At 40.4% G+C, this 25,105-nt stretch overlaps 1 protein-coding gene across 1 annotated transcript in view; it reads right to left on the bottom strand.

The window, feature by feature from the left end:
* TENM4 (teneurin transmembrane protein 4) overlaps nucleotides 1-25,105 on the bottom strand; it is a 357,308-nt gene that overhangs the window by 205,036 nt on the left and 127,167 nt on the right. Inside the window, exons 3-5 of the mRNA XM_009637125.2 lie at nucleotides 15,092-15,344; nucleotides 11,430-11,528; nucleotides 9,113-9,348 (exon numbers count right to left, since the gene is read on the bottom strand). Of these exons, the coding sequence (XP_009635420.1) occupies nucleotides 9,113-9,348; nucleotides 11,430-11,528; nucleotides 15,092-15,344 (588 nt within the window). The remainder of the gene's footprint in view (nucleotides 1-9,112; nucleotides 9,349-11,429; nucleotides 11,529-15,091; nucleotides 15,345-25,105) is intronic.

Below are 25,105 nucleotides of genomic sequence, written 5' to 3'. Positions count from 1 at the left end.
AAGAGTGGATTGGATGTTCAGTTCTTTACTTTGCAGGTCATCTAGTATGTTACCCAGGCAGTATACTTAACACCACCACTTCACTTAACGCTATAAAGATGTATATCCACCACATAGCTCAACTTTAACTACAGGTAAAAAACCTTAGGGAATGCATCGCTGCACATATCCAATAGAAGTGGATGACTTGGCTGCACATCAGGCTTTGAAGCCATCTTCTAATTTATGCGAGGAAAAGATGGGAGAGAAACAGTAAACTATAACCGAGGAATATTTTTCACTGTCAGTGACATCCCTAACGGAGCTTAGTCTTATGACTAGTTACCCACAAAAATGTACAGTATTTAAAAACACAGAAAGAAAGCCCAGTATGGGAAACATTTCTTTCTGTCTCCACTTAACTGCAATTAAATTATGTTATTTCACAGTAATTAGTATGAAATAAAAACATGGGCTCAAGGAGAACTCCTTCCAGTAGATATTAAGATCTGTAAAATTGATTCTTTTTCAGCATTTGTGTGGAAAGGTCAATGGAAGCCGTGAAATGAAGATTATAGCAGCACATCTGTGCCACTGACATAAAGGCAAGGCCAGCGATTTCGGTGTCAGCATGCTCTTATTTTTCTTTTCTGGGGGCTTACAGCAACTATAAAAACTCACTAAAAGGAACTGATAAAAGCTTATAAAAGCTGAGAGGCCATATCTTACCATTTAATGAAAACAGATAGAATTTAACTCACCCGTCCATGTATTCAAGATTCTTAAACTTAAGGAAGGGGCTAATTGTAATGTTATGTGACTGATGTGTGGTTTCATGGTGCACTGATGCAAACTCGGAGCCCTCTGGATATGCAGCCTCAACTTGCTTTCGACCAGTTAAAAGAATCAGTCATATTGGTGGTCTGCTTCTAAATAGAAGTCATTCTTCCAGCGATCCCACAATGATGAAAGAGGATCAGACTATGACAAAAGGACCTCTTCATTCAGTGTCAAAACAAAACAATAAGCAGAAATAAAAAAAAAGTAATATATAAACCCCCAGGACAATAGGGAAACACAAAGTAATCTATATAAATCTAAGACCATGCAGAGAGCTGATAAAGGAAGCTGAGGACTTGGAAGAAAAGAAAAAAAAAGGCTTGAAAAAACCAAAGAACAATAGAACATTTTTTAAGTGTAATGAAACCTAGTAAACTGAGCAACAATACAGCTATTTGCTTGATGGAGATGGGGAAATTGTTAATAATGTTATAGTAAAGGCTAAAGTGTTCAGTAAGAATTTTTGTTCTGGTTTTTGAAAATAACTAGGATAATGCAATAATTTCACAGGAAATAAGTTTTTTTCTAGTCCATTAATAACCAAGAAGTATATTAAACTACATCTATTCAAGGACAAACATTTTTAAATCTGCAGGCTCATTTAACTTGTACCCAGTAAATGAGACGAGCTAGCACAAGAGGAATCTGACTCACTGATTAATACTGAACCAGCTACCAAGAGATTAGAACAGGGTTAATGCTGTACAAATATTTAAGAAGGGAAAAGAAGAGGACGCAAGTCACTTAGATTGGATAGCCTGACATCTATCACTGGCAAAGTAATGGAAAACATAACACAGAATGCAACTGGCGAAGAATAAAGGAAGTGAATGTATGGTAACTCAGGCCAACCATATCGCTTTTCTGAAAAAATAGATTTAAGAAACAAACAGCTACTCAGTTTTTGACAAAATTACAGCTTAGCAAGACATTTAACTTGGTATGAATTTCGATTAAAGAAACAAGCACTTTCCAATGGTAAAAAGCAATGTATACATGTGCTTAAAATCTAACTGAAAGACCTTAAAATCATCATCACTGGTGAATAACCATCAAATGTTAGAATTTCTTGTGAAATTCAGCTACTGGTGGTCGGCCTGAAATTATCTAGCATTTACATCAATGTTACATAAATAAATGTAAAATCATGGATGACTAAACATGCAGATGACTCAAAGACTGTTCAAGTGACAAATACAATGATGAGGACAGAACAGATAAATAGAAGAGCTGGACAGCTACTAAATTTGAATGATTCAAACAAAATGTGCTTAAGGTCCAGACAGAATGTGTCAAAGGCCAGCCTATACACTTAGGATAACGGATCACAAGCCGTGTCCATGAAATGGGACACTGGCAACTGGAAAGCAGAGAGGGAAAATGACTTAAGGAGCAAGCACAGGTAGATGCTGTATAACAATATCCTAATGTGATTTTTATAGCCAAAAAGAGCTAACGAGATCCTTACACATATAAGTTGGGAAAACGTGAACTGAAGTAGATATGTGACTTACATATGTAAAAATGGTCGAGTAAATAGCTGTAGTTTACTAGCCTTCAACATCCTATGATGTCAGCCTACCTGATCTGATAGTGGTCTTCCCTTTTAACATTGAAAATTAAGAAAAGAGTTTTAAATGAAACTTATAGGAAGCTTCCTACTTCTTCCTGCTTCCAATAAACACTGAATTAGTTCCTAAAAGATGCAGTGCTTGACTAGGCTCTTTATCAGTGTAGACTCTGAAGAAGTGTTAATGGCTTTGCAAAGCTGAAATTTTGCTGCCGAGTTCAGAACATATTGCTATCAAATAGAATATCTAAATTTTAATACTTCCCAGTTTGTCCAGATTGGGCAACTCTAACAAAATTAGAGGGTTTATATTCTTCTCTACTATCATTTTCCAGTAACATGTTCTGGCAGTGTCTCTCCTTCAGTAGCGTATACATCATGGTATATTTCTCCTATCCCAACACTTTTAATGTCAGGTTACAGATCTTATTTAGGTTGGAACAGTGAATGTTCTTCAATGGAGTTTCTATGGTGAGTTTTTTACACCCACCTGAATGAATTGATCTTCACAAGAATAGCTTTAAAGTGGGATCTTGCATGTTTATCACCTTTATGCTAAAGCTGCGGTTAAATCACTTGCACTTCTTTTACTCTAAACTATAAAGCTAACAGTAGCTGCTATCCAAGCACACAATGCAAAATCCAAACAACAACAACAACAACAAAAAGATGCACACAATCCTCTAATAACACAAACAGCTCTTTCTGACTTTGCAGGTGATGGAAAATAAGATCCGAGTTATAATTCATACCACCATGCACCTAAAGCTGCAATGAAAAACAACAGGGGGGAATATAAGACCAACTATAGCCGGTCTTGGCTTTAATTTTCCATCTTTCTCATTTCTCTCATGATCTTGTGTACAGGTACTGCGCTAACAACCAAACGCCTTTGCTTGGTCATGTCGAGCAAAATGTATACATAACATTCCTTAATGTAGCTATACTGAGCTGTACAGCGGGGTTCTATCTGTGTTTTACACAACACTCTGTGTGTGTGCACGTGGAGGCGAAGATGTGGGAGTGTCGGTAAAGTGGCTGGGGCTGAAGCCTTTGAGTGATTCACTGTTTCACTGTGGATCTGAGCAGGTAAAGTTTCTTTTGCCAGATTTCCGCAGGCAGCTCTCCTGAGCTCAGTGCTACTCAGCCAGTCGCTTGTAAACTTTACACACGGCAGCTGCCCTCGCTTAACAAGAGTGAGGTGCAACTGAGGGTAACACAAAGCCCTGAGATCTTCCCATCTCTCTGCTACGGAACTAATGATGCAAAAAGATTCCTGCAACTCCATGCACTTCTGAAGGATCAGCTGGAAGCTCACGTTGATGGCATCTCTCCATGGAGCTGAGACTATTTTCATGTTTTAGCTTTCCTGAGATAATTCATGGGGGCAAAATTTGGAGCTCAACAACAAAAAAGACAAGAAGATCATTCAAAACTGGATTGAAGGGTCAACATCTGTCTTGATGTATATTCTGTCTCTAGTCAGGTCAATATCTAGAACTAGGAATACATAAAAATACATGCAGGCTTTTACCAGGATTGGTCCAGCTCCTGTTGCAGACACTGGGACCAATGCCATTGACTCTGACTGCATTTGAACAAGTGCTGAAGTAGATGGAGTAGCTGCAGTTTAAGAGCAGCAAGTGCAAGAGAAGAATAAGGCCTGTATTTCTGAAATGTCACTGGGTATGAAAGGAAGAGCTAGATGTCATTTAGACTGTACAACTTAGGGGGGGAGTGGCACTAACCATGCTTGTATGCATTTGGTACAGTAAGAGCCAGCTTCAACAGAGAAGCCCCACATAGTCAAGTTCTACTATAAAAGATAAAAATGGTAGTGCTGGGTCATGACGACGATCCCTCTTAACCAGTATCCTGAAATGTTATGTTTCATAAACATCTGTACTACATAAAATACATTACTGATAATACCATGGCACCTTTTATACTGGATCTCATGGTTTTATAGATTAAAGGTAAAATGAAGTAATTGAGACCCAAAGTCACTGAGAGAACTGTGTGCAGTAACTTTGTGAAGATGTGGAAGAACCAAGAAAGGACCTGGAAGCTCCTCTTTAGGTGACAGATTGACTTCATGATGTAAAGGCTTTGCTAGAACAGATTGTTTAGCTGCCATTTCTGCATTTTACCTAACATGGAAATAGAAAACATTGAAAGATCCCTGTAAATCAAAAGAACAAATGGCAACAGTAGCAAAATAGAACTTAATCTGGGATCAGAAAATATTAAAGCAGACAATGAAAGAAATTTGTTGGTAGGGTAATAAATTGGCTTATATTTTAACTTGAATAAAAACCTTAATATCAAGGTATATATGCAGGATTAATAGATATAGGTCAAGTTTAATAATTAAGCATTAGCAACTTTTCCTATTTATCTCAAGTGGCATGTAAACACCGCAGTAATTGGTATACGGTATATCCATAACTAACTAGTTAGATAGCAAAGAGCTTTGGAGAGCTGCTTTAAATTGGGTTTGTTACACAGCAGCAAAGAGCCATGGACCAACTGAGCTAAATTTAGCTTTGAGGGCGATTTTTAGATAACAAAAAGAAAGACACTTTATAAACATGTCATAGTCCTCGCGCAGCTTTACCGTCAAAAGTGTTTTGCCTGCAGCAAGCAACACTGTTCTTTAAGCGAAGCTGCATCTGTACAGAGTTCAAATGAACACAGAGCTGAAAAGTAGAGAGAGCTCTGACTCCAATCAAGTGAATGACTGTTTTGGCTTCATAATATGTTTTCCAGCCCTAACTTTAATCTAAATCAAATGCCCGTCTTTCTTGCTGTTCATGCAATGGAGCCGCAGCACATGCTTAAGTATAGGAAAATTGCAAGTGCCTAACTACATCAAATTGTACTTCCATCTAGTCTGGAATCTACATCAGGCAGAGGATAATACCTTCTGTTTCAGAAGAAAGAAACTATTTTCCATCACTAATTCATTTAGAAACTGTTCCGTGGATCTAGCCAAACAGCTGCTGGGCATGGAGATCTGGACAATCAACAGGTCTTTTCTGTTTCTAAATTCAGAATTCCTCCTCCCAAGCAGTACAGCAATGTCAGAGATTCTTTACAGTGCTGTGCTAGCGGGACTGGCATCTACCAGATACAGAAATTATGCTGCCAAAGTATTTGGATAGCAACATACCTCGTGGTATTATCTCTGCCATAAGAATCTTGCTATAAATTAGCCCTCCAAGGCAGAGCTCCATGGCATACAGACCCCAGCACATCCCAGCAAAAGCCGTGAAAATTTTCCTTGTCTAGCTGTCCATTGAATGGAAAATCCTAAAATGGGAAATTTAATTTTAAACCGGTCTCTCTTCACAACCTCTTGGAACAGCAAATTTACAGGCCAGTTACCAGCTGCTTGAAGAGGCCTTTCATTTCAGTGGTTCCTGCGGTACCGCTCCTGCCATTTTAATGTTACAGCCCTGATCTGCCACTGCTTTTCTCTTTGGTGTTCTCACCCCACCAGACAAGCTTCTGCGGAGCTCACGAGATTTGCATAAGCCGCCTGTGTGCAAAACTTTGATGTGCGTTGTCGCCACTGCCTTAGTGTCTCTGCATATGTGAAAAGGTGGCAACAAGTCAATCAAAAGCTGGTTAATTGAAATGAAAACCAGCTTCTGGTGTTTAATACACCCTGTTATATTTTGTTTGTCATTATCTCTCCAGACCAGTGACTCAGCCCTGTAAAACCTTCAGCTTGATCACAGTGTTGACACATGATACCAGCCATTCGGCTTCCGTGGACTTATATTTATGCCTCCTCTCCTCTTCTTTGAAAAGGCTCAGCAAGATAAATGAACCTCAGACTGTTAAATACCATAAAGACTTTCATAAAATAATGGAAACTCTGCCTTTTAGCCTTAAACAAAATGATTTAGCAAGTGCTCCAGATGAATTTAAAAAAATGAACTGCCTTCAGTAAAGAATTCTGAAATGACCCAATGCCTCGTTGCTTCCATGCTGCTCTGCCGGCCTCAGATGGTCGCCCACCACAGTTGCGTCTGAGCATCTGCCACACAAAAAGTATTGCCAAGAGCAGAGTCCCTCATGGATCTCCTGATATCTCCAGCTCCACACACTTGTACAGATAGGTAAGGCCTGTGATAGGTGGGTTTTAATATTTAAATGGATGACTGTAACGTGCCTGATGCTGTGAAGAGCATCCTGAACTCCGAGACATCACTCTGAGGTATCTCCATTTACCGATCAGTGTATAAAAAAATAGAGTAAATGCCAAGCCACTGCCATGGGACCCAGTCCAAAGTCCATTCACTTAAATGGGAGTCTTTCCAATGACCTCAGTTTGCTTTGGAGGATGAAAATGGTCATTAAAAAGATAATTTCTATGGTTGTTTTAACTAACAAGAGCAGGTGGAAAGTAGCCAAGTTCCCAATAGTCATGAGCTGTTATATAGATTAGGCCCTCTTAGTCATGATTAAGTTATACCTTACCACTCAAATAGTCCCCATGGCGTTGAAAAGAGCAAGATACTGCTTAAATGAGGAAACGTTATCTGTAAGAAAATGCAATTACCTAAATATAGGGAAAAAAAACCCTAAACTGGAGGCAAAACAGTAATTTGTTTTGCAAACAGGACAGCTTATTTAAAAGGATGAACAAGTTCCTGTTAAGAACCGTGTCGTTTTTATCAGAATGCAAAATGTCTCAGCTTAACTTAGTGAAAGTACAAACATTTTGACTCCCTGATTCATTTTTTTTCTTTTGGGTTAGGTGATACAATTCTTGTCTGCAACTTGACAGGATGTAGAAAATAATTACAAATGAAAAGGTTATTCATAATTTTTAAATGAGTTAATTAGTAAACCCCACCAGAGTCACTCATTACAGTAATTAATAATTGATTATACTTGAAATTAAACACAATTTTTCATCAAAATCTAATTAAATATCTGCCTTTTTGCTTGTTGATTAGAACACTGGGTCTGGTAGAGACAATCTTTGCTAAATATGTTTATGCTGAACTGAACCATCGAATTTGGTTTTTAATAATTGATAGTTCCTTCAGAAATTAGTAATTATGACCCATAATTACAGCAGTTCAACCTGATCAGCATTTCTGGCACCGTGCCAGCCATCCGTGGAGCCTGGCAAATGCCACAGAATTCATCTGAATGGGAAAAAAAAAGGATGGGAGAAACACTCAGTGGACCTACCTCTTAACCACATTAACCGTGATTTTAAACCGGAGCCTGATCTTTTCAGAACTCTGAAAAAGGTTTTTGAGGTGGAGGATACCAAATGGTAAACCAAACTCTTCTCAATCTATCAAACGGCACACACCTCCTCTGTCAGAATTAACAGGCACCGCTGTTCTGAGTTATAACGATACTCCTCTGACACACTGAGATAATGTCCAAAGGAACCATGTTCAGGGCATAAGGAGAATACCAGACAAATGAGAAAGGCGAGTCCAAATGTACGTAGCAAATGATGAAAATTGACTGCATATTTCATCAAACTGCTGCTGATTTAATGTTGGTTAATTAATCATTCCTGCTCCTCTTACAGGAGGCATAAAAGTGACCAGAGTATGATGCAAGGCAGCAGTGGAAAAGTATCAGTCATTAAAGAAGTGTACATAAAAGGAACGCAGTAAAAGCAATCCTTTGTGGCAGTGCTAATTATACTCATGTGAAATGAAAGCAAAAAACTTTCGATCCAGGCTAAGATTTGTAATTCTAACCACAACCTTTTATAGATCATTAGTGTACAGGAAGTCACAGCGAAATCAAAACGACTCATTTGTGCCATGAGAAATGGGCTTTTTTACCTATGATCACATCTGTACGTGTCTGACAACTAGAGTTTGCACCACTGACAGTTTAAAACAGAAGTCTAGGAATGGACCTTTTTTAAGACACTTATACACAAATATCAAATCTAACTGAAGAAAAATTAATGGTTACACCCCAACTTTACAGGCTGAAAAGTATAATTTTCACTTCTAACAGTTCAATTACTTTTGCAACAAACACTGACAACGCTTTTTTTGCAATGAACACTGACAACCGTCATAAACCAAAGAAATTCAGATCATGCACAGCTCAAGACAAATCCACTGCTTCTCCACCCAAGCAGCAAATTTCCGCGACTCCCCCTACTCAAAAAAGGCCCTGTTGGACCACAATTTAAACTCAGTCCTTCTCCATCCTCCTGGTCACCCTGTGAACTTCAATATTGCTCATTAAAGGGCTAGGATGTGCCACCAAAAGGTAGAATAAAACCACATTTTTGTAAGTCAGGATCTTGGTTCCGACCCTGCTCCCATCAAAGTCAACAGCAGAGAATTCCCACAGACCTGGATGTGACTCTGACTGGGACGTGGACCTCACTGCCTGTTTTGATGGGCTGCTTTGAGGAAACCTGGTGGGTCTGTCTCACTCCAAGTACGCTTTCCTCCGCAGAAGGTAAACAGTCTGTGCCACTGAAGGGAGCACAAGGTATGACTCATGGCTTAGTAAGCAATTCTGGCTCTAGGACATGTGTTAGGCTCCCTACCATACCACTGCAATCTCAATTAAGTCAACAGAGGCCTGACTTCCCCAGTACTTTGCACCATGATCTTGACCCTCTGGTTCCCAAACGTTACCGTTGTGGGTGGGTTTGTAGAGAAATGAAAAATAAAAAAAAAAAAAAAACAGAAAAAAACCCAGAAATAAGCTTACCTATGAAATACGCCAGCAGGATCACCAGCGTGACTGAGATGACAATGGCACTCAGCGCAGCGCATTTCCAGTTACAGTACTTATAGGGTTTCTTCAGGTTAAAGGCAGGCCTAGAGAAGGTACTTCTGGGAAGGGGCCTAGGGGGAGGTGAGTACACAGTGCTGGATGTCAAGGGATATCCCGGCGACGTTGTACAAAAGAGGGGAGAAGTGCCTCCAGGTTTGAACAGGAAGTGCCTGAGGGAAGAAAGACCAACAGCAAGTGACTCCTCAGACAAATTGAAGCCCAGGGAGACGTGGGGTGGGAAGATGGCGACTGCTGCCAGGACGAGGAAAGCAGTTCCACACAATGCTGGCTAGGGACATGGATGGCATGCATGAAAGAGAAGAATAAAAATCAAAGGCAAGTCACACAGAGTAAAGGAAAACAAAACAACACAAAAAATCACAGGGCCAACAATGCCACAGAGAACTCTTCAAAGGCAGGAGTCCCCTCTGTGGAAGAGCTGGCGTTAGAGTGAGATGAATACCCCAAGCACAGCTACGACAGACTGGTGGCACGGGCAGCACCGGGGGCCTGCTCACGCTCCCACAGAAATGCCCTACGGAGACTGAAGAAGAGCGTGGGTTGGATTAAAGAGGGGAGGGTGTTTACCAATTCATTGATCACTGCATGAGAGCGTTTTTTGCATGGCATCGGTGAATGGAGATGGGGAAAGAGAGCTTAAGCCATTCCATAGCACCCAAATTGTCACAGAGGGGAATATTCACGCTGTCCCCACCCGGCAAATTTAAGCGTCGGACAATGGCATGGCTAAAAGCATCAAAGCCCAGAATTCAAGTCCTGTGTATCGCTAGTGGGGAGAGGCACCTGCTTCCAGAAAGCAGTCCAGAGCACCTCAGTTTGATGCCTACCCTTAAAAAGTGTGAATTACTGTCAAAGGCAACAGCGTTTCCTGTCCAGTGACGCATTGGGAGGCACTGTATTTTGCCCGTTACTACAAACGCAGCCTGAGAGCCAGCCTATGAGGACCTTGTGTGAGACTCAGGAAAGTCAGTGCAAAAAAACCCCACTGCAGTCCATGAGTTCCTGAAATGAAATGTCCCAATGGGAGTTCTCTCCATGGCAATCCTAAATGAAAAACCTAATTTCAGTGGGACGTCATGAAGCATAAGGCATTCAAATTTCAGGAATGAAACTTGGGAAACAGATCTGACTCATCTATCACCATGCTGATGTAAAACAAAAATGCAGCTTGTGAGGTCTGAGAAACAGCCCCAAGTTTGTACCTTCTGCCATGGTTTATGGGACCAGATTTGCAGCCAGCATAAATGCAATCAGCATGGATCCATGGGAGTCAGTCAAACCAGTGGATTATACCAGATGAAGATGTGACTCTATTTTCCCCTTGAAGTCACTTGTGCAGTCACAGGGGGAAATGTCACGTGCAGAAACATCACCATGCAGAAAAGCCACTGATTCGTGCAGTATAAACTAACACATAATTCTCCAAAATAGGTGTTTGTAGTATTTCAGCCATGGTTTTATTGGTACTTTAAGCATGACTGATGAGCATCAGAGAAAGATTCATTATTTCTACTAATGCTCTACATCAAAAAATTCATTTTTACAAAGAGTCAGATACTACCCTGTGTTTTGGGAAGTATTTATTTAGACACAGATGTATCTGTTCTGAGCAAAGAGGTACCTGCAGTGTTCCAAAGTACACCAATTAGATCTTCAGTTAATGATGGCTACCAAATTAGAAACTGCCAACACAAGATCAACAGTTTTGGCACTAAGTGTCAAGTCAAAAGCTGCTTATACATTAAAAGTTAAGTGATCAAAAGTTAGGTAAAGATGCTAGAATAGGTGGTTAAGTCAAACTCAAAAGCTTGGCTTACATACACCACTAGCAGACACTTGTAGGATAAGATATGTTGAAAATATCGGTTTAATGATGGAGTATCAGGCTGCCAGCACAATAATGGCTTAACATTTTTATGAAAATTAAATTGATCTCAGATTACATGGGATTCAAAATTGCTGTAGGTACTTCTTACTAATGAAGTGACTTTCAAAAAAACAAGGAAAAAAAGCAAATGGCATGCTGTAGCTCACTAGCATATTAATGAGTCTGCCATTAATATGTACAGGACAGAGTGCTCCAAGCCCCAGAACCTCATTTTTCTAAAGCCATCTTGGAATAGGCCAGCAATGGTGTTGCCCTTAAACATCATTGATATGACCAAATGCTTTCATGCAAGGATCATAATGACTGTACAGTAAACAGGAAGACCACATAAGTGTCACATACCCATCATTGTAAGCACCGTCATGTCGGGAGGAGGTGAGAATGTCCATCTCAATGAGGTTGTCCTGCAATGTCTCTAGGAATGTCTGCTTTGCTATGTTTCTACATACATATGGAAACATGAATGAAGCCAGTGAGTCATGCATATATGAAGTGTGATCTTATAAACCACAATGGTTATAGTGCAGTTGTGCATGGGATTAGAATGATGGACCATATATTTATATGTATAAGATGCTACACATATACATATATAGCTTTTAAGAATGTTCACTTCTCTATATACACTATATATATGCATATACACACATATAAGCACACGCGCCCATGTGCATGTATAAAAAAAAGTTGAGGTCTTTGTTCATTTCACATTCTTTATTGCCAGTGACACATGAAACCTTCTGAACTGCTGGATTTCAGTCCAGCCTGGCTGTAACCTTGTTGTACTCCTGCATCCGTGTTATTGTTGCTCTGAAAAGGCACAGCACAGTAGCCACTGTGGCCAATACCTTGGTAGCACAGTTCCATCTAATGTCCTCATGGATTTCCAGTGAAAATCTGTCATTCCTTTGCTTAGATTTCAGTTTTTGCATTGGAGAACTTTTTAATTACCAGTTTGATTCATTTGTTTTCCTCTGTGGAACAGTAACTTGCTATTTAGAGGTTTCAAAATGCAAGTTTTGCTCAATATCAGTATTCCAAATAAAAGTCTCTCAGTGATAAACAGATAGAAGCTGGAAAAAGGTTATGCTGTAACCCAAATTCCAGTACCAGAGTACTGACTGTGATTTGGATAATACAGGCAATAGGCGAGATACTTAGGCCTGCACACAAAAAAGCCTGCTTTTGACTTCGCACACAATAGCGGTATTTTTCAATACCTGGCCTCCACAGCATGTACTTTGATGAGTCACATTTTGACCTATATATGCTAAACTGTTTTGTACTTTTTGAGGAGAATAGCAGGAACATAAAGAATTAAGTCAGAGGCACAGCTGGAAACAGACTGTGTCTTTCTCACCTTCAGGCTTGTTTCTTAAGACCTGGCAAAAAAACATTCTTCCCATCTTTGTTAAAACAAAAAACCAGTCCTGATTTTGCCCATGTCTGTTTTCAGCATCAAAAGCCTGAATGTGAATAAATTCCCTGGCCAAACCTAGCAAAAGGAACATAACAGCATTGTGACACTTTATCACTTATGCAGGATTAAGCGCTTACAGGATAGAAGTGACATGACGTGAACTCAAATGAGAACTCCTCCGTCAAGGAAACTGGGTTCAGGTAATATGCTATACAGAGAGAAACCAGCCCTGTCACATTATACAAACCTTGATACTGTCCCTTCTAAAATGTCCTTAACCTTAATTTTCATTTCTACTTCCTTCTCTTCCTGCTGCTGCTAATGCCAGCGCTTGTTTAGCTCAACTCACTGCTTTTGGAGGCCTCTGGGCTGCTTTGACAGAACAGATCTACTCCTCAATCTGAATGAAAGTAAAGTGACTCCTATTCATAGCTTTGGAATAAAGTGGATCGACATGCACGAGCTGTGTGCCATAGCACTTGAGACACTTGAGTTCATCCCCAAGTGTTTGCGGCTTCCTTGCATACCCTGGGCATGCAGGAAAGGTTGGATGTTGAATTCAATGCAAAAAGAAGCGACGTATGTGCATGCACTGAGCATTTAATGGGTAAGAGGCAAGGCATCCAGCAACACACCAATCAATAAAAGTTCATCAGTAGTTAAAATCCATGTCAAATTGGTTCCATGAATTTCAGTTGTGGATTGTCAATAAAACCGAAGAGGGGAGGGTTATATAATCTTTCAATGTATGTATTTGTAAGAGAGAGGTCGCTGGGTCACCAAGGTGACTAATGCATGACTGTCCTCCTCACTGAAAGCTGGACAGCGTCTGCTCCCTTGGAGATTACCTGTGAATAGCTGTCTGGTTACAAACCACTCTCCCTTCTCATTATGAGTTGTGGTGGCAGAATCTGACCTTACATGATTACCCCACGAAATTTCCTGGGAATGGAAGTCTCCTGAAAGCTGCTGGTTTGTCAACTAAATGTCCATCTAGTCGGCATTTATTTGCTCCTGCAAGGTCAAATGTAAAGGAACAGGCCACAGAAGAAGGAATAGTGAGGAATAAATATGGGGAGAACTGACTTACCTGTCAGGAGTGACTGCTGAGCAAAGATCTTCTCATCACAACCATTATAATATATTGCTTTTAAAGCAACAAAAAAGGGAGCAGACAGGAAAAGAAAGAGGAAGAAGGAGAAACAGAGAAAAGGGAGTAAAGGGAAACTAATGAAAAGAAGGGAGAGAAGAGGAGGGGCTCTTCCTCTTGCAACATATAAAGTTCTCAGATATAGGATATGCTTATTGTGTCGGTTGTATACTTGTGCTACACATCTCTGCTTGCCTTCGCATTACAGTATGGAAATTTCCAGGCAGTGACAAACTATTCTAAATTCCCAGTTGTGAATACTGCCTGGAGTCCATAGCAGTCAAAATCAAGCCTCTTCAAACTCTGGGGTGCTTAAAATCTGTAACTGTAGGCACGTTTCACAGCCTGTGACAATCCCCGTTTAAAAGACATAGCTTTTTCTTCATGTTTTCTCTCTCTGTTGACTAATATGGGATTTAAAAAAAACGGATATTCAATGGAAACACAATTCCATTTTTGACATGAGATTAATATAATCTCCTATTGCTATACTTCAAAGGCCTTAATTCTTGGATTAATGTCTCTTGGCTAGGATTTATTTTTTTACATATTGGACATTTTATTCTCTAGGTGGAGGTCTTTTTTTGGTTCTAAAAACCTTTGCAGTGAGGAAGATCAGCTTCGTGGAAGAGGTAGAATTGGGCATCCAAGTTTGCTAAACAGCTCTGAAGCCTGGTCTTTTATGTTTGCAGAATTCCCACCAAAGGAAATTGAAGACCTCTGCATGTCGGAGGAGCGGACTATGAGAGATTTGTCACAGATTTACTGATCACCTATGCAGCACAGCCTCTTTGCATTATTACACATAACACATTTTATTTTCTTAATGTTGTTTAGTGAAGGAACAAAAGCCTATCAGTCATGCTCTGTAAATGTGCTCATTTGCTGTTTAGCATAAAATTACACATTCTTTTCCGATATGTTCATTGTCTGAAGGGACGCTGAGCAAAATTACACCGTTCCATCCAGTGTGTCAAAAGCCGCAACATCAGTCTTGAAATGACCTGTTTCCTACCTAATTAATAAAATGGTTAAATAGAGGATAAATTACAAATGTGACTGGTTTGTAATGCAAGTGAAGTCATCAAAGGATGGAGCAAGATCTCTTCATGCAGGTAGACCTCTAACATCCAGTCTGGTTAACAGCTATAATATGGCCAACCCAACTTGCAGAAAAAACAGTTTCCTTCAGGTCTTGAAAATTTTTCATCCACAATGATTTTGTGGAGAAGAAATGAGGACAGTCCTTAAGGATGTAATCATTTACAATTTAACAGGAGCAGTCCGGGACTAGTCAGATAATTGTTCTGTCTATGAACTCATATGCATGACCTTCACAAACTGAACAGCTAGCTCTACAGATGTGTGTATTTTCCATAACATCCTTGGCACACTCAGTTGGAACATTGTAAAGTACTAAAGAAAAAGACCTACCTAGTCTCCAGTGGGATGTTACTGTTAAGTAACCAGTTGTCCTGGGCATGGGCTGGCTCTTGAGTGCTGGCTGGTTGTTCTCCAGAAAGAGAGTGGTCCGTAGGAGCTGGGCTGGGGTTGCTGCGTGGTGTGAAGTTCCCTCTGTTCAGGGAATTGATGGAGGCTGCGTGATGTTGGTTTGGGGTGTGAGCATGTGATATTGGAGGTGGTGGAGTTCTCAGTCTTGAATGATTTTGAAGATTTGGAGGATGATCTAAAACATAAGTAAAATATTTTTAAGGTTCGTGATTTGAGTCGTTCCATACTGCACTCGTTTATGTGCAGGCACTTGTAAAAGGTATGAAGATGCCACTTATCCTAAATCAAACTCCAAAGGGTAACATAGCCTTGTTCCATATGCTCTAATGACACACACATTGATCCCCAGCTGGCTAGAAAAATAGTTCGGTTTCATGCACAAAAGTTATGAAAGCTTAAAGCACCGCGAAAAGGCTATCCTGGCAGCCAAGTTAACTCCAATGAACAACTGCAGGTTGCAAACTGCAATCGATCTGTGACACTGTTTTGTGATAAAGCATGAAAAATACAACCAGCCCGGACAGATAACACTTCAGAGCAATTTTATGATGGATATACAGCTCCCTGTGAAGTTTGTTCTGCCTGTTTTGCCAGAGAACTTTCAATAGTTAAGTCAACAAGAAGACTGAGAATACATTTAATCATAGACTGAGTTTAAGGAAAACCATAAAACTGTGTCAGGGTTATACAATTTAACAAAATCCAATAGTCTGTATTGTTAAGAGATGTACTCAAACTGAGTAAAAAATGCATGTGGCATAAAATCTGATGTATCAGGAAAATGAAACAACATACAGTGAAAAAGATGTAAAGATCAGTGATACAGCCACTTTGAGGAAAACTCAAAAGTGTTTGTTAGCCAAGAGTCTGAGGGAGGTGGATTGAGGAAGGCAAATATTTAGGAAAGACCAACTTAGTGCTGATTATATCAGTATTTTTAATTTTTTTAATTAACTATCAAGGATTTTTTTTCACATGTATACTGGAAACAAAGAAAAACTAGAATATTTGATGGAAATGGAGTGAGATTGACAGTTCAGCATACTGGATACAGGATACAGGAAACTTACTCCTCTCCGATTTTAGTCATCTACATTTGGACAGATAGATTCTTCCCACGAACCTAGTGGAGTATTCAGAAGTCTGACTTAGCAAAGGTCATCCAAAATTAATGCCATACTGGACTCTGATCTAACACTAGTTAGCCCTGAAAAATTCTGTACATCAGCCAGGAAACCGAAGGGAAGGACAGAGCAATGCCCAAGGACTGGACGGACAAGGAATATCAGAACCAAACCAAGTCTGACCTCAGCTCTGCAGCACCACGTGAATGGAGGCACCCAACCATGCCTTGACTGGATAGCACTGGGGACCGTCGCTTAACTGAAGCTCTGACTACGGAGGTCATAAAAACAACAGTGGAAGAATCCTACTGCTTAATTAAATTAGTGACTCATCTTCCCACTCAACAGTTGGCAGCCATGATTGCTTGGCTAAGCCCCTTTTGCTGAGAGGCAGAAGGAAGACGAGAAGATAGGCACCGAACGCACCAAAACCTGCAGTCTTGGGAACGTGTCTGCTTGTAGACAAAGGAATATAGGAACAGTTTATTAATTCCAGGCTGAGGGAGATGAACATAAATAGAGGAGTTCCAGTTTCTAGGGCTGTCAATCTATCACCGCTCACAAGAACTTAATTCATCCCAGAGAAAACGGGTTGTCTAATCAGGAGCAACATACCAAAGGATTCCAAGACCAGTTCTTTGAGTTTTAGTTAGAACTGAAGCCTGAGATGAATACTCTGCACGAACAGGAAAGGGGGGCAAATGGGTGAATCCTGAAATACGCCATAGGTGTCTTGGGAGGCTCTCCTGCTATCGATTGGCTTTTCCTATTGGAGACACCATTTTCAGACTGTGAATCAGACCCTGTTTCCAAAGATCTGTTATGTAAATTCCAATTTACACCCTATTACTGCAGACACATTGTAGATGCTATTATGGATAATGCTTTTGAATCAAGTAAAAATGTGTCATTTCCATTTGCCATTTGCATACTCTCTGTGATTTCTTTGCTAAGTAGAGACAGCATATCTATCTTACTCTGGTCTATGGGATTTTTCACAGGATTTTATAGCTTGTATTTCTTTTTCTGACATTTAGGTAGCTTTTTCTCCCAGAATATTTTTAATTTTATTCGTATACAAATTCTGAACAGTTATGTCATGTCTGAGCATTACCGAATTTAATATACCTTGACTAGGATTAGCAACTATTTCCCCTGCCTTACTATCTTTTTTTTCCTTCTTCTTCTCAAGTTAGGGAACATTAGAAAAAAGGTGTAGATGAAAGCACAAGCTATGAAATCTTCCTACTGAAAATTACTGCAGCTGTGCAGGCTTTTCTTGATGCGACAAAACTACTCAGGTTCGTTCTTACCCTCTGTGGTCACCAAAGATCCTATGGGATTTGCAAAGGATAAGGGAAGCCCACAAAGCAAATTCTTTCTTCATTTCCTAAAATTGCAACTGTCCCCTTATTTGAACATGCTATTTTTAACTTGTTCCACAGTGTTTGAGTGATATAAAGTGTGTGGTTTAAGTCCCCACATGAAGGAGAACCTTAATGCTGGCTGCAGTGGCTCTCTTACACAATGTATGCACGTGTATCTTATACAGTGGGAAGAAGCTCTGATTATCCCACTATATATTATATATAAACACTGTATATTTATAGTTGCCTAGGCAGCACTGAATGTTTGCAGATCCCACCACATAGGTGGGATACAGTCAAAGTCAGATACAGCTTTCTACACCTAACAGCAAGCCTTTATTGGGACAACAGTACCACAGGAGTTCAGAAGACTTATAGAGGAGCAGGACATCGTGGCCTCTGCACAAGTTGGACTAGGTTCCCCAAGACCTTTCTGGATCAACTATACGATGGCTAACTGTGACTATTTGTAAGTTATCCTGGCTTGCTCAAAAAGAGATAACTTTCACCATTTTCCTTCTTGCAGTCTTCCTCTTTGGTGTCCAAAAAGACATGGAGTTTATCATTCTTTCTCTACTTGTTGGAATAAAAAAACTGACATACGCTATTCAGAAGGACCAGCAAAGTACTACAGAGTACTGAGGAATAAAACAAACACCTTGTAAAACACCTCCCCTCCACCCCTCCAAATTTCTAATAGCCTTGAGAGTCAAGCAACACAGTTTATGGGATGATTTTTGCCTTGAAGTGACAGCAGAAGAGATCTGTCAAAGGAAAGGAGCCCTCCCAGTCTTAGATGCCAGGTGCCAATGAAGCAGAGTCCCAGAGATAAAGTTCAACATTTCTAGAAGATAGGCTGGCACTGTGGAAGTCTAAACAGCTCAGGACTTAATGAACACCCCTGCAAGCCTCATTTTCTCTAATGGCTCTCCAAAGTGCGTCAAACATGAAATATGTCAGTATTCAAATGTAATGAAACATTGGAAATCTGATTGCGAGAAACACCAATAGAAATCAAGTTGCCTTTGTGTTGCTTTTTTTTGTTTGTTTTTTAACATTAAAATGTCATTGACTAACACTGGCTTGGTAACCACAGATAAAGCAGAGCTGAAAGATAACTCAGTTAATGAAGCTTGTACTTGGCACATATGAGAGAGAAAGCCTTGACAGAATCCTGTATATGAAGAATTGAGCAAATGTGAACCATAAAGAGATTACCAATGAGGAGCTAATGTGACAAAATTTGAATAAAAGATATGAACCCCATGTTCCTTTTCTTTCCCTTAATCTTTAATGAGTAGTACTGTTTTGAAATTAGTCTATGTAACAATTACACTTTCTGATTCATTAGGTTTGGGGATTGCGTTCAGGGCAAATGTGCTAACCTCAGAGTGAAAAATACGTTCTCATCTCTTTTTCCCAGCTTCTCCTGTTCCTCCACACATTTGTCATTTGTATGTCTGCTCATATTCAGACAGCCCGATGCCTGACTGGTGTCTGGGTTAGGTACAGGAAATATTTCTCTTTACTCACTGTATATAGTGCCAGGTGGAATGAATCACTCATTGCTCCCTTGAACTTCAACTCCACAGTAGCTGTGATGACTAACTTGGTAGTGTGACTTTGGGCAAGAGGAAACAATCTTTTTTAAAATAATGAACTCTGCATTCAGCTGACAGAGCGGCTGAGAGCCTTGCTTTGGCTCCAGGACCATGTTTCAATCTGCTGCAGGTGTAGACTCCCAGCACTCACACCACCTTCATAGGCTCCCTGTCCCTTTGGGTGCCACTGGGTAGGGAAGCTGGGGTGCCTTCACTCCTTAATCTAATGAGCCACCTAAGGTCAGGCGAACTATGAAAGACTGAATTGGGCCTTCCCCTTGTAGGGGGCATAGAGAGTCTGCTGTTAAAAGTGAGACAGCTTGCCAGAAACAGGCTCCCTATCGGACACATGGAAAGCCAAAGATGACATCTGCAAAATGAAAAGCAAGCAGAATATTTAACCCCCAAGTTGGCAGATAATGGAAAAATACGAGGAGAAAAATCAGAACGGGAGACGCTGCCTGTTCAGAGGGTACCCTGGTGGCTTCTGGTGACAGCCAGGAATCAACTGCAGACCAAGCTTTTCTCCCATTTGCAAAGAATCCAGCTGAATGTGCAACATCTGGACTAAGCTGAAGCAATGTGCAAAGGTGGCTCCTCTCTCGCACCTCCGTCTCAGGGCTGTTACTGATATTCCGCAATCCAGAGGAGAATTTCCTCCTTCAAGGAATGTCCTGCAACTGCTTCTGTCTACGTGGGACAGTCAGGCAGTCTAATGAGGAAGCCACCCACAGGATGGTGACAGAGATGGAGTGAAACAGTTCGCTCAGTATTCAGACGATTTATCTGCGCAGAGATGTCTGTTTTCCCTCGCTAACACTTAAAATCTGGAAGTAGTGGTACAATTTCAGTGACTGAATCTCTCCTTAAGAAGCATATACACTGAATTTGACTTAAGACTAGCTTCTCCTACCATCAAGAGTGTTTGTACCATGCTGTGAAATGCATGTTTTTCTGTAGCAACATCTTGTGCTGCTGGTTTTCAAAATGCCAAGCCACAAAATGACACTGAATCATGAAAGAAAACAGAGAACTGATGTATAATCTCCATTAAGAAACAAAACAACAATAGGAAAGCTATCTTGATGGTTTTTCCTCTATTTTATTTTAAGTAACAGCATAATAGGGAGCTGCTGTTCCATCAAGGACTCTCACCAGAGAAAAGTGTAGTCCTCACCACGCAATTAAAATCAGCAGTGTGTATGTCCTGGTTCTAGAGTGTGTTCTGGTACAGAGCCTTCTCGAAGTTGAGCTCTTTGAATCCCAATCTTTACAGCCTTGTATCTCACTGGTACTTTATCACGCTATATGCATAGACATGCAACTGACTGTGTTATATGGGGGATTAAGAAAAGCCTAAGAAAAACCTTCCCGTGCACACCTGTATTGTAAATGTGGCGCAGTCTTTTGTCCAGAAAAGTCCTACAAGCACTGGAAACTATTTAAAAGAAGAAAATGGCTGCACAGGTGTAACTAGTTTTGAGTGTTCCTCTAAATGTGCAACTTGGATATCAGATTTACAATAACCAGTGCTACAGTAAGTGGATACCAAAAAAAGTTGCAGAACATAAAGAACGTAGTGAATTTTCATGACGACACTACTTATAGTGTCCCTGTGAATGTCTCCAGCCACCATCCATAGCTATTTTAGACATTATCGGTGAAGCTACATATACCAGGACCAGTGAAAAAAGACTGTCTAACTATGAAAATCTAAACTTGACCTCCAGCAGTGTACAAGGTGTAAAAAATTCAATCATTCTTCAGCTTGCAAACAGTCTGTAACCAGTAGCAAGTGGAAATGGAGGACCTAGAAACAGCACAGCAAACAAAATTGCACCTTGCTCCTGACTGAGAAGTCAAGGCTTTATAAACTGTGAGGACTTCATTCTGAAACATACCTAAGTAACTTCATTTGTTTAGATGAACGACGTAAAAAATCAGGCCCAGGTGGTGTATGTGCACATGCAAAACTAGTTGAAGCTCCTCTCTAGATGCACACATTAACACTTTATTGGTTTTACCGGTTATAAGAAACAATAGGTGCACCAAATCAAGTCCAAACAAGCCATCTCCTCTGCATTTTTCTCATCAAATGTGTACATTACATGCAAACTTTCCTCTCAAGTGCCAAAGTGCCTTCGCAAAAGCAAAATATTGACTTTGGGGTTTGAAATCAATTTTTTGTTTGATGCTAGGCTGTCAAGCTTTGGCTGTACACAGTCCACGAGAGCTCTGGGTGGTTGTTTTTCCATCAGTATGCATCTGATTGAATTGAACGCCCTACAAGTAATGCTTTTAAAAAGGTCCGTGTTGCTGTCAAAGGATGATATGCAGACTTTTAACCCATGGTGTTCATTATTTAACTTAATAAAAGGGAATCATAGAGTAACAAAATCCAGGCAGAGGATTACTCTTTAGACTCTGACAGTTTGTGAAGAATCATTGCCTTAAACAGAGAGGAAAGTGGGGAAAAAAAACCCCAGAATATCTTGCAGAGTGTAAATGAGTTACTTAAATTTAAATAACATATTTAAGTTCTTAAATAAGTTACTGGAAACATGGGAACGTAGCCTCTACAGTGCCCAACTATGCAAATTTTGTTGCACCCCTGGAGACTCTGGATTTTCTGCTGGGCTTACTGAAAACGAACACCTTTAACTACCCTGATATTATACACTGGAGGCAATGGTAGCCTTTGAGGGCTCAAGCTGTTGTACCACTGGCCCTTCTGGTCTAGGCATATAAACAAACAAATGAACAAACATATATTTCTCTATATAACAATGCATCATTATAGCTCCTTCCCTCTCAGAAACACCTCAAACATAAAACCTGCCTGTGAGCCTCGCCACCCTGGTGAGATGCTGCAGTCACCCAGTCCATCAGGTCTGGGTTCTCATGTCTGGAAACCTGTAATTACAACTCTCTTAATTTTCAGGAGGATGCCCAGCATCACTTTGCTGTGCCATTTTGACAGCACTGACGGCTTCCATGAGCTCCCTTCCAGATAAGTGCCTGAGGATAACGCACCTCCACTGCATCTTAATGGAGGACAGCACCATAATGTGAGGCAAGAAAATCCACTGGCTCGAGCAAAGGATGGCGTATCCGTGCTTTGATTTTGAGTACAAATCACACTCGTTGAATGCTTCTAAATATGTGTGCCTAAAACTGCAACCTCCCTGCGGAAGAGCTGGGAGCCTGAAGCTCTCTCTTTTCTAAGTGAGTGATGTAGGAGGTCAATACTTCTGAAAACGTGTGCCTTTTTAAGTGTCGAAAGCTGTATTCAGTTCCCCATGTTTCATATATTGCAATGTATACTATATAAACCCTAAAACTCATCTGCAGTCAGCCAGGCTATCCCAGTGGCTGGGGATTAGGCAATGTCTACGTCACTTGGATGATTGCCCCTCACAAGTCTCCTTTCAGCGGTGTCCAAGTTGCACAGGCTCAGCACGAGCAGCTGGGTGCCATCCCTCATGCATAAAAGGCCTGGAGAAATGGAAATAAGTCTCAGATTTACTGCCCCCACCCCGGCACATTTAAGAAACATAACTTCTATCACACCTAAGGTTATCCTTCTTGAAAGAAATGTGGTGCATGTCTGCAGTTTATTGACTTGAGGCACCAAGGAACTCTTTCGTACAGAGAGAGTTTAACTGGTTACCCTATGTATGCTGTCTCCTGTGTCTGTTGTGTGGTTCTTTCATGCAGTAATGTATGGAGATAAATATGCAAACAAATAGAAAGCCACGCAGTTCAGCCTTGTCAAAACCAGAAATGATTAGCTGGTATAGTTACACTGGCAAATTTCTGAATTGTTTGTGTAAAGCGTTTCCCCAAACTGAAGTACATCCGCAAAAGGTGCCTTTGGCTGCTGTAATAGCAAATAAACTCAGGATTTTGCCAGCACAGCTCTGTCAAATATTGTTGGCTTTTTTTTTTTTTCATATACCTATATTGGAAAAGCTTTGAAATATAGACCTGATCTTTGCCTGTTTCTCCCTAAAAATAAAATGAACAGTCTCTATTTTGCTTATGCCCTTCAAAAATCTTATCTAAGCTGCAGCGCTGTTGTGACTTAGCTGTACACAAACAAACAGGACTGGCAGATCCCCAGCTCCATCAGCAAAGCTGGCTATTTATAGAGGCGGAGGAAATAGTTTGTTTTATATAATTTTTACAATGTTGTTAGCAGGGACGATCCAGAGACTGTCCTTTTGCAAATATGAAGTGATACAGCTTCCATGCAGTTCAACTGCATGCCAGGACCAGGTATGTGCTCTCAGCAGTCAGGGTGAAAGATGAATATGCTGCAAAAGCTTTTTAAAAATTTACTATATTCCATGTTAACTTGCAAGCTCTGGGTCTGAATTCCGACCTCTGAGGGGCATGTAATTCCCAGAGCCACCAGGGAGTTGCACAGCACAGACACGTGAGGGAGGGTTTTGTCCCTTTCTTTTTTGTTTGTACATGTCCCAGGCTTCTGAATGAATCAGTCTCTGGAAACGCACAATTCCATTATTTCACAGCAAAGCGCTTATGGAATGTGACATGATGTGGTGTAGCACAATGCCAACAAGCACTAATGATTTTAATTATTTACTCTAGAGAAAGAAATGGGGAAATTTCATGTTGGCAGCAAATGAAATGAACTATTTCAAGTCTTTGCTGGCAAATGCAGATTTTTTTCATCACTTTGGATCAACTTCTGCACATGCTGCCACCCAGGTGCCACCAAACAGAGGCACTGCGCGGAACAGAACCAGTTTGCCAGTTTTTCCTTTGTTACCCCCTCCTTACCCCAATCCTCCTTTTAATTTCTTTTTTTTCTTTTTGCTGCCTTTAAAGCTTTAACAAAGCCATTTCTGTTAAATACCTCCAAAGCACAACCTAAACTGGTGACAATTCTATCTGACAGCTGTGACTGACATGACGTCTGTCACAGTGATTAATACCTACATCCCCTGCCCCATCCGCTGCGCATACAAAAGCTGACTGATTTCCTTTGGTGAAAACCATGGGTGCAGTTAAGTGTAAAATCTCTCTGCACAGGTGGAAAACCTTATTCCCTTTGGCACAGGAATCTGATTTGTGAGAGCTGGGCTCCATGACCTTTCCCTTCAGGTTCTATTTGACATTCTCAGGAGCACGATGGCAGAAGGCTGCACTCCAAATAATTCTGAAACAGACATAAAACTTTTATATTTTTATTAACACTTGAAGAGGCCACTAAAAGAAAATCAAAACTATGAATCTGTCAAGACACCCCTCAGCAATGCTGCACATTGTTCACAAAAGTACCATGATGGAAGGGCAGCGTAGTTGATCTGGTGTGTATGTTTGTCTGTCTATTCCTAACGCCTCCACCCCTAAATATCTCAGGACTAATTAATGCAGTCCCTCTGGCAACACACTTCTGAGGGGAAATATTCATGATGAGTCTCATTTATGCTTAGTCTCATTTATCACACTCTTTTTTTTCTTCTACGTTTTATGATATAAATTTCTAGCATGTAACAAATATGAAAACACCTATAAATACATATAAACCTAAATATTAGTAGATCATAAAGACATTTCTACATATTCTGATGTTAATTTTTTACCCTATTATTCTGAATGCAGCTTTGCATATCTCTCTGCCTTGCGACAGATAGATGTGTACAAATACATGCAGTGCTATAGAGACAGAAAAACCATGTCATAGTTAAAATACTTTGATCTTTTCTTAATTCCTGCTCTTAACTTTTTTGGCACCCTACCCAGAGGTATTGCCTTTACCTGCGTCATGTGTTAAAGTGATGCTTGCTGCCCATCAACTTTCATCTTGGAAAATGG

Source organism: Egretta garzetta, unplaced genomic scaffold (genome assembly GCF_000687185.1).
Source record: "Egretta garzetta isolate BGI_Z169 unplaced genomic scaffold, ASM68718v1 scaffold323, whole genome shotgun sequence".
Classification (NCBI taxonomy): Eukaryota; Metazoa; Chordata; class Aves; order Pelecaniformes; family Ardeidae; genus Egretta; species Egretta garzetta.
Note: the sequence above shows the minus strand (reverse complement) of the source record. Positions and strands in the feature narration are given on the sequence as shown.